The sequence below is a fragment of the Brassica rapa genome, chromosome A06 (genome assembly GCF_000309985.2).
Source record: "Brassica rapa cultivar Chiifu-401-42 chromosome A06, CAAS_Brap_v3.01, whole genome shotgun sequence".
Taxonomy (NCBI): domain Eukaryota; kingdom Viridiplantae; phylum Streptophyta; class Magnoliopsida; order Brassicales; family Brassicaceae; genus Brassica; species Brassica rapa.
In genome coordinates this window covers 22,814,856-22,830,691 of record NC_024800.2, presented here as the reverse complement: position 1 = coordinate 22,830,691, position 15,836 = coordinate 22,814,856, and the positions used below count along the sequence as shown (strand labels likewise).

The window sequence follows — 15,836 nt, the reverse complement described above, 5'->3', positions numbered from 1 at the left end:
CGTTTATATGGTGATATGATGGTCATGATCATGGACTTTACTGGATATATGAGTATCGAGCCTGATGAAAATGATGTGACTCTGTGAGCAATTATATAGTTTTCCGTCAGCCAAAATCAAAAGAAGAGATGAAAATGACTTGCATATATTGTCGGCTATTATTAGATGGACACAGTGGCGGACCTATGTATAAAGAAGGGGGTTCAGCTGACACCCCTTATATTTTATAAATCTGGTTTGTTATATATGTACAACGGAATTTCGCTAGTTCTAGTGGTGTTTTAACTTCGGCTGACACCCCTAAACCAGGGTTCAAACCTCTCTTGACACCCATTTTTTTCCTTTTTTAGTTTTGAATTTAAAGTTCAATTAATTTCTGACCCAGGTTTATAAAAATCCTGGGTCCGCCACTGGATGGACAGACGCCTATATGGCTTCTCTCTGTCTGATACCTATATTTTCGGTCCGACCCTTTAATTTTTCAAGTTTATGATGCTATCTTTTAATTCTAATTCGTTGATGATTATTTCTTTCTTAATCGATATATTGAGCAATTATCTTAGATATATTCACTGAGTAAAACTCATTACCGTGTTAATAGAGTTACATAATGTATATATCAACCAATATTATGCGGACATTATCATTTGATAGTAATTTATATATTTCATATTTATATATTGAAAGAGACAACCCGATGTTATACAAAACCAAGAATGACTACTAGTTTAATATTTCGGCCAAAGTTGATTGTTGAATGAGAATATAAATACGAAGGATTCTCTAGAATTTTCAAAAAAAAAAAAACCTTTACGAGTTGATCACTTGTATTTTGAAGACTAATAGAAAGGCATTTTTTATCCTTACACCTCATAATTTGCATGTGAGCCAAAATAATTGAGGCCCTACTTTAATCATAACTTTCATATCTATATTACAATCACAAAGTATCACATTTGATCTATTGTTTTGTTCGATCGTTTTTTGTTTTAAAGAAAAAGGTCATTGTTTTTTTTAAGTTTCTCAACTTGTATTTAAAATAAAAGAGCATGTTGTATGTATAATATATATGTGTGTATGGTGTCCTTTTGTATCAGATCTTCCAAAAGGATCGTTGTCGTTTCATATGGAGATAACGATAACGTAAGAAAAAAACTAGCTTATTCATAAAGACAACGATGTGGGTGGGGGGGGGGGGGGGGGGGGGGGGGGGGGGGTCAAGGCAATACTATAAAGTTGCATTATCAACCAGTCAAGAGAACTTAATATTTAAAACGTGAGACTACTATTCCATGTATAATAAAATGATTGACACAAACATATCCTGAGAAAAAATGATCAATGATCCAGGGCCATCCAGCTAATTTTTTCTTTCTAAATACTTAGTAACATAAAGTTCTACGTATTCTGTTGGTTGCAGTAGAATAACCAAAATTTATCTTTGAGTTGATCAAACTTGTTGAACGATTTCCAAAAATGTATGTCAACTAGCGGAATATGAGATTTTTGAAATGTTTATGGTGAACCCGAGCTAGGATGATGTCCTTTTATCCGTTTAGCTCCTTCTAAGTATAGGGCATTATATATGGAAAAATTGTTTATATGGACTTTGACCTTCGCATTTTTGTCTAACCCACTTGGGTCAGAATTGTGGTTATAAACCCTTGTGAGTTTTCTGAACTAAATTGAAGTTTTTGGTTCAATTGTAGGTTGTGAATTGATTAGTAACTTCACAAAACTAATTTGGTTGCCGGTTGTATAATCTAATTTTAGTTTTTTTCTTCTATACATATCATACTGAGTTATACTAAATAACTGAATGATAATCCGCGTGCATGCGCGGAGTTAGTTCTTATAATAATATTTGTTTATGAAATGATTTTAACATTTTGCAACGCTACAATCTTTATCGATTATAAAATGATGAATACAAATGTTGGTCTCTTAAATATATCATTGTTGTTGAAGAGTTAACGTATTACATCTCATTTTAAGTTTTTTTAAGATTTCATATGTACAAAAGCAAAATTAAGTTTTGCGGCTCACACATATCACCAAAACCAAATAGGCAACATTGATTGTATAATGATGAAAGGAAATTAGGTTTTCTTCTCTCGATTAGTTTACTGCTGACTCTCGATAAGTGATTTCATTTTCTACCTCTATAGAATTGTGCTTTCGTTCTCGTCTTTGTTTTATTGATATGAGTTAAGTTTTTTTTTAACTTCTTTTATGAATTCAATGAATTACATAAGTGTCAATTAAAAAAAATGAACATCTGTAAAAATTAGTTTTACTCCATATACATATCTAAAAATCAAAATTTTGAAAAACAATCACTGGCAAACTATATTAACAGGCTAGTGTTCAAATCTAATATATCAAGCTATTATAGAATATAAGTGCATACTCGAAATATAAATGTCTATCTAGTATATATTCACCAGTTCGGTCTAAAAATCATTTAATTAGAACAACAAAACAAATTACTTATTTCACCAGTTGGGTAATATCTGAATCCGAACGGGTAATATCCGAACCCGAATGGATATCCGAAGACAACCAAACATAAGTATTTTTAACTCTATATTTCTAGTTTATTTCTCTCATTTTATTCAAAATATTTATACTAATGATTCTTATTGCTCAAAATTAGATAATATACATATAATTATTGACAAAATCATTTGCTACTCACTTAAAATACATATCAAGTTCTTGTTTCTTGCATTAACAAAAGTTGCATCTAAAATTTTAAAATAACAACTAAATTAGTGTCTTTCTAGTTCTTAAAGTTTTATTTCCAAACCTATTAATAGTTTAATATTTTGAATTTTTTTTAAAAAAAAATTAAGTTAAAATAAATTTTAAATATAAAAAACTTAGACAATGAATAATTTATTTATTTTTTCTTCAAAATTTAAATATCTGAACCCGACCCAAAATATACGAACCCGAACATAAAATATCTGAACCCGAATCGAAGTGTATAAATACCCGAACGGGTTCTATACTTTTATACTAAAATATCTGATACAAACTGGAACGTGTATCCGAACGCCTACCCCTATGATGTATGATCCTTTTTATCTTGCTTGAACAAAAAAAAAAGTTAAACCATTTATCACAAATATTTTATGTGGAACTTTTACCATTTTTAATAATTTATAGTCGTTTTTTAAAGTTCAAAATATAACATATAAGAAAAAATCTAATTGTTTTTATTATATGCTTAATGTGATTGTTTAATTTTTTTAATAGTATAAAATTAAACAAAAAAGAGAGAGGTTAGAAATTTTTTTGATTAAATATGTATTATTCATAATTATTAATTATCATATATATGTTAACTATATTATGTAATTATGTAACTTTTATTTAAGGAAATAAAATATTTTTTGTATAATATTAATTAATCTAATAGTTAATTTAATAAAAAAATATAGTATATGTTTGTATAGACCAACTTATTTTTCTAACAATTCTAAGAATCATTCTCATGATAACACGTGGCTATGAAAACATGTCGTAATGCTCAAAGATTACTATAGAGGGGATTCAAGCAGAAAATCGAACTAACCAGCCAATATCCAAATTTGAAACATAAAACCAAAAACCCCAGTTCATTGGACAACAAATTATAAAAACTCAACTAACCAAAACCAAATGTAACCAACATTTTGTTTCGTTTATTTCGATAGAACTTTTTTTTGTCAGTATTTCGATAGAATTTAAATTTACCGGAAACTAAATCAAAACTTCATTTTAATGTCCGGATCTAAGATTAATAGAACCATGTTAATCTTAATAAAAAATCGATAATTTGGAGGCGATGCGACCAATGTATAATATTATACAAAAATTAGTGGGCTGATACAAATGTTTCTCCCGCATGTATCTGGAACCGGCCTTGCTAACCGAAACCACATGCCTATTCTAACCAAAACCCCATTGCCTAATCAGAACCATTAATGTAACAGGAAAATCCTTCATAATATTTCAATCTAGTTAAGAAAAGAGGAAAACTTTTTTTTTCCAATGAAGACTTGGTACGTAGAAAAGGATACAACTCAAGAAGAAATATAAAAGAAATGAAACTTTTTTCTTTTCACTTTAACTTCGTTTATATGAAAAAAAAATTAGAAGATCATTAATTCATACATTCATCTGAAGACAAGATTGTGGCAGCTCCTATCACACGGGTACGGACAATCTATCAGCTTCACTTCTGCTCTATCAAAATACCAATCTCCAACCGCTATCGCCACCGCCTACACGCAGTTTCAAAAAACGTTTATCAATTCTATTATTATTACAAAAAAAAAAACGTAGTGAACATGTAAGAGCCCATGAAGTGCTGCAAACCTTTTTGTGGATAACAGGAGAATCATCAGCGAACCAAGTGTCTTGCCTTTCGGTTTGGCAATGAGCAAAACATGAGTTTATAAACAAACCATTCTTTCTTGACTTTGAGAATCCTGTTACGGCTCTCAACATTTGATTTCTAAACCCTGTTGTTAAAGAACAAAATAAGGCTGGTCAGGTCATTTCATTTTCATTGAAAAGAAGATATGTATTTTTTTTTTAAATGATTAGAACCTTGCAAGAACCGGAGCTGTGCTGCATTGCATCTTCCATGGTTTAATCTGCATTCATGCCAATACCCATGAGGGTCTGCACTTGTTGGAGCTATACTGCTTTGAATCTGTTTAAAAACAAATCAGTCTAAGTTAGCATTAAACATATGAGTTTCAATCTTGAAGATGAAGAAAAAGAAACGTTACCTGCCAAATATCATATGCTGCATTGACAATAAAAAGAGGAGTTTTCATCTGACTGATCAAGTTTTGAGGGAAGAAACACTGTCCCATATCAAATAATTCAATAGTTTATGAGTTTGAGCTTATAATACAATAAGAGAAGTGATTAGACTAAAGGAGGAAGAGTATACAGAAGTTGGATTGAGATGATTTGTGCACATATGCGGCAGATTGTTCCTCACTCCCTGCAACTGCACAACGCCGTTATATAGCTTCCTGATGGTGTGGCCACCGGACACATCAGGTCTTTTAACCACAGAAAAAAAAACAAGCGGTTTAATAAGGAATACAAAGCTGACTTTGTGGAGAAGAATAAAAGACTAATGAGAAGTAACTTACGTGTCTAAGAACAAGCCAGCATCGCTTAAGCACTTGATTCTGGTAGATCCTGGAAACAAGTTTCTGAATTCATCACATCGTAAGATCACTGCTAAACCACCAGCAGAGCATCCGGATAGAAGTGCCTGAAGAGTAGTAACAAGAATGTTTGATCAATGTAAAGACTATAGAGGAGCAAAGGATGTACAAGGTGAAAACGTACCTGTTTGGCATATCGCATTCCCTTTGCTTTCAAATCGTCCATGGCTGCTCTCCATATCCGCTCTCCTCTAAACTGAAGCCGTGCAGCCTGCAAAAAAAAAAAGATGTTAAATGTTAAAAATGAAATGTAGTGATCTCTCTAAGACAAAGTTCAATGTTTCTTGAAAGAAACCTTGTTCTGACTATCACCACTAAAGGAACCACCATCGCAGTAACGGAGCTTGACTCTATTCCAGTTGAAAAAATCTGAATGAACATTACCAAAAAAAAAGGTTAGAAAAAAATAAATAATGCTAGTTGTTTCTTCACTGAAGACAAAAAAAAAAAGAAAGAGACCTGGATTTTGTTGAGCTTTATCGCTAAGTATTCCTGTAAACTGAATCTGTTTCTCCATGTAGTTAGAGGAACCACGACGACTCTTCTTTCGGTATACACAGTTCCTTATGTTGTCACACCATCCTCCTCCCTTTTTCCACACATTTTCAATTTCCAACACACACATCAAACTTTTTGAAACTAAAAAAAGGACAAAAGTTTATCTAGTGTACAAACAAAATATTTAGTTTGCTAACCTCTAGTTGAATTAGCCAGCTATTTGCTCCAGATCCATGTCCACGATGTAAGTGATATCCAGGCAATGTTCCATCCAAACAAACTGTATTTATATACACACAAACATGATTTTAGATCTAAGGTTCAAAACATTCTTCTCTAACCATCTTTCAGATGCATACACATAATAATGTGACTCTCACGTTACAAAATCAGAAACTACTTTACTGTAAAATGCACCAATCACAGACACATGAGTACTGTCTATATTAGATTTATGTGATATAAAACTCTACTTAAATCTGAGAATGTCATTGGACTAAGTATATGATAAACAAACAACAATTTTTTTTTGTGTATATGAATTGAAGTAAAGCAGAGAGACAGAGAGATAGTACCAGCTCCTTTGGCACCAGCTCCTCTGATAAGTGTGAGGCCAACCATTAATGGGTTGAAGTTGGAGCTAGATTTGGAGAAACCATACTCTAATTCCTCAATGCGATCTAGTTCAGTGACATTGAACTCTAGATACTCATTTGCCTCAGTCCCTAGAACCAGTCCTGTTACCACAACAACCCCTAACAAGAAAAGGTTCCTCATGTCTCTTACTCTTTCTTTACAATAGTTGCAAATGCTTATAGTAGCAAAAAAAGAAGTTCAGACAAATGCAAGAACTTGCATGTGTTAGTGAAAGAGCAGATCTCCGTTTCAGCTTATAGAGAGTAAGAAGAAGAAAGAGACAGAGCAGAACAGAACAGAAGAGTGGAGAAGTCAGTGAAGAAGACTGATTTTAAAAAAAAAATAGTACAAGAAAACATTTAATGGCTGGATTCACGTTTGGAATCTCATTACCTTGGTTTTCTTAATTAATTGCTTATATTAATCAAAAGTTATAAATTAATAATCATATTTTTTGGCACAAAGTATTAAGACAGGAAGACCATCTTTTTGTTTACTATATGTTGGTTCATACTTGAAAACATAAAAAATAACATGAAACCATATAAGATAAGTAGGCTTAATTACTTTAATTTGATGGTATTATTTTCTAAATCACGCGTTGGATGTAGATGACTTTTTTCCTTCACACCTACCTGTCTATCTATCTTAATGATTCTCAAGAAGCACTACAGAATCATGAGCGATAATTACGGAATTGGTAATCATGTAACGCCGTTAACTCATTTATATTTTTGAAAACATTCTTTAAGATTTCAAACATACTATCATTGTTTGATTGATTCTGAAGTAACCAAGGATGTCAAATTAATACAGACTAACCCTATTTTGTCAAAGAGTGGCACATTATTTTCTCTACCTCAAAATATCCTTCACATGAAAACAGATCTCTATTGGAAAATTTTAATTATTGTAGGCCAAAATAAATCCAAAACTCTTTGACTAACCAAGGAAATGCCATAATTTATGGGTAAAAAACACAATGATAATGATAACTGTCTTATTGTATAATCGATTTGAAACTATATGGATGAGAGAGAACGAGAAAGAAAGTGGTGGGGCGATTTATAAATCCGATGCACATGTTACGCCATTACAAAACAAACACCCCCAGACGCTACGGTGCTATCGTCCACTCAACTCTATTTCTCTTTGGTTTTGTAAGAAGGACCTTTGTTTTAGTTTTATTTGCGTATGAGCCCAATCTTTGGGATTTTACCACATTTCCACCTTCATTTAGAACTCCTTTCTTGGTTTTAATAGTTTTTAACCTTTAATCCTTACGGCTATATTGTTCATTTTTCACACGATTTTGTGTTTTTTTATTTTTTACATATCTGCCTCTAACCAAGTAAACCTCTCTATTTGTGTAACAAGGCTATTATTTATATAAGCTAAACATGATATTTAGTTAAAGTTTGAGGGAGGATTTAATTGTGAACTTTGGTGCATGAATTGAAGGGCACCGTTATCCCCTTGTATTTTTCCGTGGGGCGTAATTAATATGTAACGTTTCTCCATAAAATCGTGTCGGTGTGAGCTTAGGGAGTAAATATAATTTAACTGATCACGTACCACCACCGTTTCTGATACAAATGCTATGCACAATGATTATATATTGGCTCTCGATGAATATTAATAAAGAAGTCATTAGAGAAAGATCACGTAGCATCGCCGTTGCGTTCTTTGGTTTTTACTCTCTGCCCCATACGATTCCCATGCACGAATAATGAAACGTCCCGTATTTTTATAGATTATTATTTTGGCAACTCAAGTACATTTTTCGTTTGCTCAATCTCCCATACATTTATATTTGGCTTCTAAGTTTTATAACTTTTATCTAAAATTCAAAAAAAACAAAATTAACTAAAATTTCTTCACATGAAGACAGATCCTTAATTCAAATATTTACACTAATAAATTCAAGGTTTATTAATGATAAACAAATTTAACAGAATTTGTAAATGCAAATAGCTAGAACTGTCAGTATCAGACACAGATTTAATAAAACAGTTTGATCACTACAAGAAAACGCAGGCTTAACGAGTAAGTTTAACGAGGAAAAACAATCCTCGTAAAAGTATGTTGATTTTGCGAGGAAAGTACGTAAAAAAAGAAAAGCATCGTTATTTCGTCGTAAGGTCACGACAAAACATTTTCGTCGTAAAGACAATGTAAATTGACGTGGCTTTTACGAGGAAAAACTATTTCCTCGTAAAGACGACGTAAATTTTGCGAGTTCTTTACGACGAAATATTTTACGTGTATTTAACGAGGAAATTTTGAATCCACCAACTTGGTAGGTGGCTCACGTTTTTTTTTTTGGCCATCCAATTAATTTTCGTCGTAATTTCATAGTAAAATTACAACTACCAGATTCGAAATTTCCTATAAATATGGATGTTTGAACATCATTTTAAACACACCAACAACAAAAAACGTGAAAGAAAAAAAAATGGCTGGTTCTGGGACTATTTACGAGTTGCGGAATTGGATGTATATGCATAGAGATGCTAACGGGAGAGTGACGAAAGAATACCTTGCGGGGCTGGAGACATTTATGCACCAAGCAGATTCAACACCGCTCGCCCAAGAAAGTGGTAAGATGTTCTGTCCTTGTCGGAAATGCAACAATTCGAAATTGGCAAACCGTGAAAATGTTTGGAAGCATTTAATAAATAGAGGTTTCACGGCAAATTACTATATCTGGTTTCAACATGGGAAAGGTTTTAATTATGATCAGAATGAAGCTAGTAGTAGTAATAGCAATTTTCAGGAAGAACCGGTTAATCATCATTTGCATAATGAACATAGTTACCATCAGGAGGAGATGGTAGATTATGATAGGGTTCATGATATGGTAGCTGATGCATTCGTAGCTCATGATGAAGATGAAGAACCTAATATAGATGCAAAAAAGTTTTACGGAATGTTAAACGCGGCGAATCAACCACTTTACAGTGGTTGTAGAGAAGGTCTCTCTAAATTGTCGTTGGCTGCTAGAATGATGAATATTAAAACTGATCACAATCTACCTGAAAGTTGCATGAACGAATGGACAGACTTGTTTAAAGAGTATTTGCCGGAAGACAATGTGTCTGCTGATTCTTATTATGAGATTCAGAAATTGGTTTATAGTCTTGGGTTGCCTTCGGAGATGATAGATGTCTGCATCGACAACTGCATGATCTATTGGGGAGATGATGAGAAGCTAGAAGAATGTCGATTCTGCAAGAAGCCACGATTTAAGCCGCAAGGACGGGGACGTAATAGGGTACCGTACCAAAGGATGTGGTACCTACCAATTACAGACATATTGAAAAGATTGTATCAGTCAGAGCAGACTGCTGCAAAGATGAGATGGCATGCCGAGCATACTCAGACGGATGGTGAGATGACTCATCCATCAGATGCAAGAGCCTGGAAACATTTCAACAAAATACATCCGGATTTTGCTAGCAATAGCCGGAATGTGTATCTCGGATTATGCACAGATGGATTTAGTCCGTTCGGAATGTCAGGGAGACAATATTCATTGTGGCCAGTCTTTCTTACACCATACAACCTGCCACCGGAGATGTGCATGCAACGGGAGTTGCTATTCTTGACGATATTGATACCTGGTCCGAACCATCCAAAAAGGTCTCTGGATGTTTTCCTACAACCACTGATAAAAGAGTTGAAGGATTTGTGGTCAACAGGGGTGAGGACGTACGACTGTTCAACGAAGATGAATTTTACGATGCGAGCTATGCTTTTGTGGACCATAAGTGACTTTCCTCCATATGGGATGTTGTCTGGATGGACTACACATGGGAGATTAGCTTGTCCATATTGTAATGGAACGACATATGCGTTTCAACTGAAGAATGGTAGGAAGACAAGTTGGTTTGATTGTCATCGTCGATTTCTTCCCATTGGCCATCCTTACCGAAGAAACAAGAATTTGTTTAGGCACAAAAAGGTTGTGAGAGACACTCCTCCACCATATCTAACTGGAGAACAAATTGAAGCACAAATCGACTACTACGGAGCTAACGAAACAGTTCGTTGGGGTGGTAATTGGCATGTCCCTCGTAATATGCCTGATTCTTACGGTGTTCATCACAACTGGCACAAGAAGAGTATATTTTGGGAGTTGCCATATTGGAAGGATCTTCTTCTGCGCCACAACCTCGATGTGATGCATATAGAGAAGAATTTCTTTGAGAACATCATGAATACAATATTGAATGTCCCAGGGAAGACAAAAGACAACATAAAATCGAGGTTGGACTTGCCGGATATTTGCTCAAGAAGCGAGTTACATATTAATAGCAATGGATAAGTTCCCGTTCCGATATTCAGACTGTCTTCAGAAAAAAAGTCGGTGTTGTTCAACTGGGTGGCATCAGAAGTGAAGTTCCCCGATGGCTATGTTTCAAATCTCTCTAGATGTGTTGAAAAGGGTCAAAAGTTCTCCGGGATGAAGAGTCATGATTGTCATGTCTTTATGCAACGACTACTGCCCTTTGCATTTGCAGAACTACTTCCAACAAACGTACATGAAGCACTTGCAGGTTCGTAGTGTTTTATATCACAATAATTTTATAACGGTTTAGTTTGCAAAGTAATATATGACTAACAATGTGTTTAATTGTTTTTGGAATATAAAAGGCATTGGAGCATTTTTCAGGGATCTGAGCACACGCACTCTTAAAGAAGAAGTTGTGGAACAGCTTCAGGAGAACATTCCCATCTTATTGTGCAACTTGGAGAATATATTTCCTCCTGAATTTTTTGACGTCATGGAGCATCTAGCTGTCCACCTCCCATATGAAGCATTGCTTTGTGGACCTGTACATTACGGATGGATGTATCAGTATGAGCGAGCCATGAAATATTTGAAGGGAAAAGCAAAGAACCTCGCCAAAGTTGAAGGTTCTATAATTGCTGGAAGTTTGACGGAAGAAGTTTCTCACTTCACATCGTACTACTTTGTGTCAAAAGTACGTACCCGGAAAAGAGCTCCAAGAAGATACGATGATGGTGGGGTTGCGCCAACATATGCAGTTGCTGGTGTTCCAGACATCTTTAGCCAGATTGTACGACTCGGTGGGAAGTCTAAAGAGGTTTGGTGGTCGAGTGAACAAGACGCTCATAGTGCACACACCTATATTCTACTCAATTGCGAGGATCCATTGATGCGTTATTTTGAAAGGTAATATATATGGACACTTCAAAACACATATAATTAATTATATAATTGCAAGAGATTCATTCCTATGAAATGTGATTAATTTTACAGCCTATTTGTTTCTCAAGACAAAGAAACATTTCCTGGTATATCCACAAGTGACGTAGACAAAAGGAAAGATCAACACTTCATTAAGTGGTTGCGGAATCAGGTATTATAACTCAAACTATTTTTTCATACATGATTTGTATTTTAATGTTCTCTTTATTTTTGCAGGTTGATTATGATGACGATGCAGATTATCCTAAGTGGTTACACGAAGTAATTCAATCTCCACTTGTAAAGGTCACCACATCACAGATGTATTTCACACGAGGCTACACTTTTCACACATATGAGTATGGTAGACTGCGGGCGACCAGTAACTATGGAATATGTGTGAAAGGGGAAACAGATTTCTACGGGATCTTGACGGAGATTATTGAAGTCGAATTTCCAGGGATACTGAAGCTGAAATGCGTCATCTTCAAATGTGAATGGTTCGACCCTGTCGTCAACAGAGGTGTTCGGTCTAACAAATTTGGTGTACTTGATGTCAATGGTGGACGACGGTACAACAAATTCGAGCCTTTCATCTTAGCTTCACAAGCAGACCAAGTTAGCTTCCTTCCATACCCTCGGATGAGAGATTCGGGTATAAATTGGTTAGCAGTGATCAAAGTTACACCTCGAGGACGAATTATCAGTGGAGAAGAACCACCATTGCAAGAAGAACAGATAAATGAAGTCGAGGAACCTGAACAAGAAATTGATGACATCCTTCTCATTGATCCGCATAATCACGAATACGAAGATCTTACCGATGATGCCACAGACGAAGCTGTAGAAGACGAGTTTAATGAAAATGATGATATTTCTAGTGATGACGAGAATGTCGATGTATCCGATTGATGTATTTGATTTTATGTAGTTTGTTTTATTAATATGATAATGTGGAAGTTTGATTTATGAATAAGGTAATGTGAAAGTTTATTTTTATTATGAATAAGGACTTGTGGTTTGGGGTTTGGAATATATTATAAATAAGGTTTGAGGTGAAAGAATAGATTGAAGTTCAAGGGTAGATGGGTTTGGGGTTTGGAATATATGAAGTAGAAGACAAGGAAGATGGGGTTTGGGGTTTCGGATTTTAGGGATTTAAACATAGTACTCGTTAATTCCTCGTAACATAGCGTGGAACATACGACGAAAAGTAAAATAAATAACGCGGGGCACGCTAATTCCACGTAAGCCAAAATCGTCGTAAGGTTGTCGTAAGGCCACGAGGAGTTTACGACGAAATTAAAAAAAAAATAAAGAAAGCGGGGCACGCTAATTTCACGTAAGCCAAAATCGTCGTAAGGTTGTCGTAAGGCCACGAGGAGTTTACGACGAAATTAAAAAAATAGAGAAAGCAGGGCACGCTAATTCCACGTAAGCCAAAATCGTCGTAAATGAGTCGTAAACTAACGACGATATTATGACGAAAATATTAAAAATACTAAAAAAAAAAGAGAAGAAAGATGCTTGAATCACATTTGGCGAGACTTACGTAAGTCTCGACCACATGAGTTCCAATATCTTCTTCTCTTCTTTTTTTTTCAAATTTTCTAAATTGGTGAAAAGCGGGACTTGCTACTTCCTCATAGTATAAAAACTAGTAAAAAAAGAAAAAAAGAAAGATATTGGAATTATATGTGGCGAGACTTAAGTCTCACCCACATAAATTCTAATATCTTCTTCTCTTCTTTTTTTTTCAAATATTTATAATTTGAAAAGCATTTTGGTGAGGTGTGTGATTTGAGATAGGGTGTGTTTTGTGAGTTTGTGTGTGGTTTGAGAGGGAAAGTTGTGGGTATTTATAGAAAATATAAGCTCGCTAATTCCTCGTAACAAGTTAACCCGTTAATTCCACGCAACGTAAATCGTCGTAAAAACGTCGTAAACGAAAACGCGGGCCTTTGTATTTCGTCGCTATTTCCTCGTAAATGAAAACGCGGGCCTCTGTAATTCCTCGTAACTTTACGAGGAAATAACGAGGACAAGTAATCTTATATATCCCCGAGTGAGCTCGCTCTTTCTTTCCTCTCCACTTCCTCTCCACTTCCTCCCTATTTCGAAGCAATGGTAAGTCTCTCTAATTCCTCTCTAGTTTGATTAGTTTAGGATAGATTAGGTGGTTAGTATAGGGAATTTAGATAGGTTTACGGATCTTATGTTATTTAGTGTTGATTAGGTGGATAATGTTGGGAAGTATTTTACAAAAATTTAAAAATTAAATTTTTTTCTCAGGTTCGAAAAGGTAGACTTACTGCCCATTACAGAAAGATGTTCGGTGAGCCGGGTAGTCGTTTAGACCCGTCGTCTTCTTCAGCTCCCGGTTCTTCGGGTCAGGAGACTGTCCCCGAGACTCAGTACACTCAGAGAGTCTTTGGATCTCCTTCTTCTAGTGCACCATCGGTTCCTCACGTGCCTCCCCCGATGGCTCCTCCTCCTGTGGCTTCTCCGATAGCACCTCCGATGCCCGCCGAGATTCATCCCGATTTGATGGTGCCTCCGAGTGCTCCTTACTCGCAGTACACCGTAGAGGACATTCTCCGTCTGCCAGGAAGAGAAGGTTTACCAGTCATCGACCCCGACCGACCGGACGGAACTTTGTGGTATGTTTCATTATTTTTTATTCATTTTAAATTCTTTTATAACTTTAAAAAATAATTTATATTTTAAATTTGTATTTTCCAGGTTTGGGATTGACGGATGTCTTGCATCGGACGTATCCGACACGATAAAAGATTACTTCTCCATGGCACATCCGAACTGGAAAAAGACGCCTCACTACGTCAGAAAGACGTGGTTCAAAATTTACGCTGTAAGTTCTATTAATTAATTATATATCTTTAAATTTTTTCATTATTTATATATATATTTTTTTCTGAAAAACTAATTATAAAATATTTTTTCCAACAGCAAAAATATAATTGGGCCTTGGGGATCACTGAGAGGGTGAGGAAGAAGTTTGTTGCGAAGGCGAAAGTTCGCTTGTTGGACACGGTCTCCAACTGAAAGGGTGACTGGATCGTGAAGGGGTATGAGCGTGGCAAACCCGCTGAGCTCACCACGGATGTCTGGGATGGCCTCATCCGATATTGGCGTCTTCCTGATTCCATTAGAATCGCCCAGTCTTGCTCTAACTCCCGTAACACAGTCGATGAGCACGGGAACGGGCCGATGCTTCACACTACGGGGCATAAACCCCACGCCGGTGTCCGTTTGGAAATAGTAATTAAAAATTTAATTATATTAAATTTTTAGTATATTTTTATATATATTCTAACAACTTTCTCAAAAGTTTTTTAGGCCAAAGATACGGGAGAATTTTCGTCTCTTATGCAACTTTACGAGAGGACCCACAAGAACAAGGCGGGCCGATTTATAGATGGCAAGTCCGAGCAAATCTACAACGATTTGGCTGCTCGGGTTGAAGAACGCCAGACCCAGCTGACCCAGCAGTCCACCGATGGATTACCCGTCGTCTTATCCACACCTGAAGTGGATAAGCTTTACGAGGAGGTAAATTTTCTAAAATTTTATTTTTCTTAAATATTCATTTAATTTAACTTTAAATTTTTACTAACAAAATTTATTTTTTGTTTTTAAGGTTGTCCCTAAAAAAAAGGGACGGACGTTGGGGATTGGTTCCGTCAACGATGTTCCGAGAGCGACATCGTCTTATGTTCAGCGATGGGATGATGAAGTCTCTCAGCTGCGTAGGGAGTCCTAAGAGCTGCGTAGAGAGTCTACTCAGCTGCGTCACGAGTTGAGCTCGACGCAATCTGCGTTCACAGCTCGTATGGGTGGACTCGAGGGCTTCTTGGACGTTGTAGCGGCCACAAATCCGGAATGGGAGACTTTGTTGAGGACCATGCGACAACAAAATCCTATCCCAGGCCAGTCACCAACCGACGACTCACATGCCGAGGCGGATGTAATGGCGAGGAGTGATGAATTCTACCAGGCGATTAACGACCAGCACCCTTAGTTCTTTTTAATTTTGGTTCTTGTATTATGAATTCAAAACTTATTTATATATAAAATATTTTGGTTTTGATTTTTTAAGAATTTTAATTTTATTAATAATTTAAATAATTTAAATTATTTTTTTAATTATAATATTTTATATTTCTATAAAATAAAGAAACGAAGTAAATTCGTAGCTAATTTTGCGGCTTCTTTACGTGGAACCTTAACGT

General features: G+C 35.5%; 2 protein-coding genes across 2 annotated transcripts in view; one reads left to right on the top strand and one right to left on the bottom strand.

The window, feature by feature from the left end:
• The window catches only part of LOC103874503, a 524,448-nt gene that overhangs the window by 210,774 nt on the left and 297,838 nt on the right, over positions 1–15,836 (top strand). The window lies entirely within an intron of this gene.
• On the bottom strand, positions 3,975–7,014 carry LOC103874472 (pectin acetylesterase 10). The gene is made up of 11 exons (XM_009152902.3): positions 6,311–7,014; positions 5,933–6,015; positions 5,697–5,826; positions 5,533–5,606; positions 5,362–5,448; positions 5,160–5,284; positions 4,952–5,066; positions 4,785–4,862; positions 4,600–4,705; positions 4,366–4,511; positions 3,975–4,271 (listed from the first exon to the last, which is right to left on the bottom strand). Exons 1-11 carry the CDS (start codon positions 6,510–6,512, stop codon positions 4,164–4,166), a joined length of 1,254 nt encoding a protein of 417 aa, XP_009151150.1. The 5' UTR covers positions 6,513–7,014; the 3' UTR covers positions 3,975–4,163.

What these genes read in the sequence shown, in the direction of transcription:
- LOC103874472 (XM_009152902.3), bottom strand. Translation starts at nt 6,512, where the DNA reads ATGAGGAACCTTTTCTTGTTAGGGGTTGTTGTGGTAACAGGACTGGTT. An exon ending in GCTGGCTAATTCAACTAGAG is followed by an intron (nt 5,827 to 5,932) that starts GTTAGCAAACTA and finishes GTGTGGAAAAAG; the next exon opens with GGAGGAGGATGGTGTGACAA. An exon ending in CTCCTGTTATCCACAAAAAG is followed by an intron (nt 4,272 to 4,365) that starts GTTTGCAGCACT and finishes AACTGCGTGTAG; the next exon opens with GCGGTGGCGATAGCGGTTGG.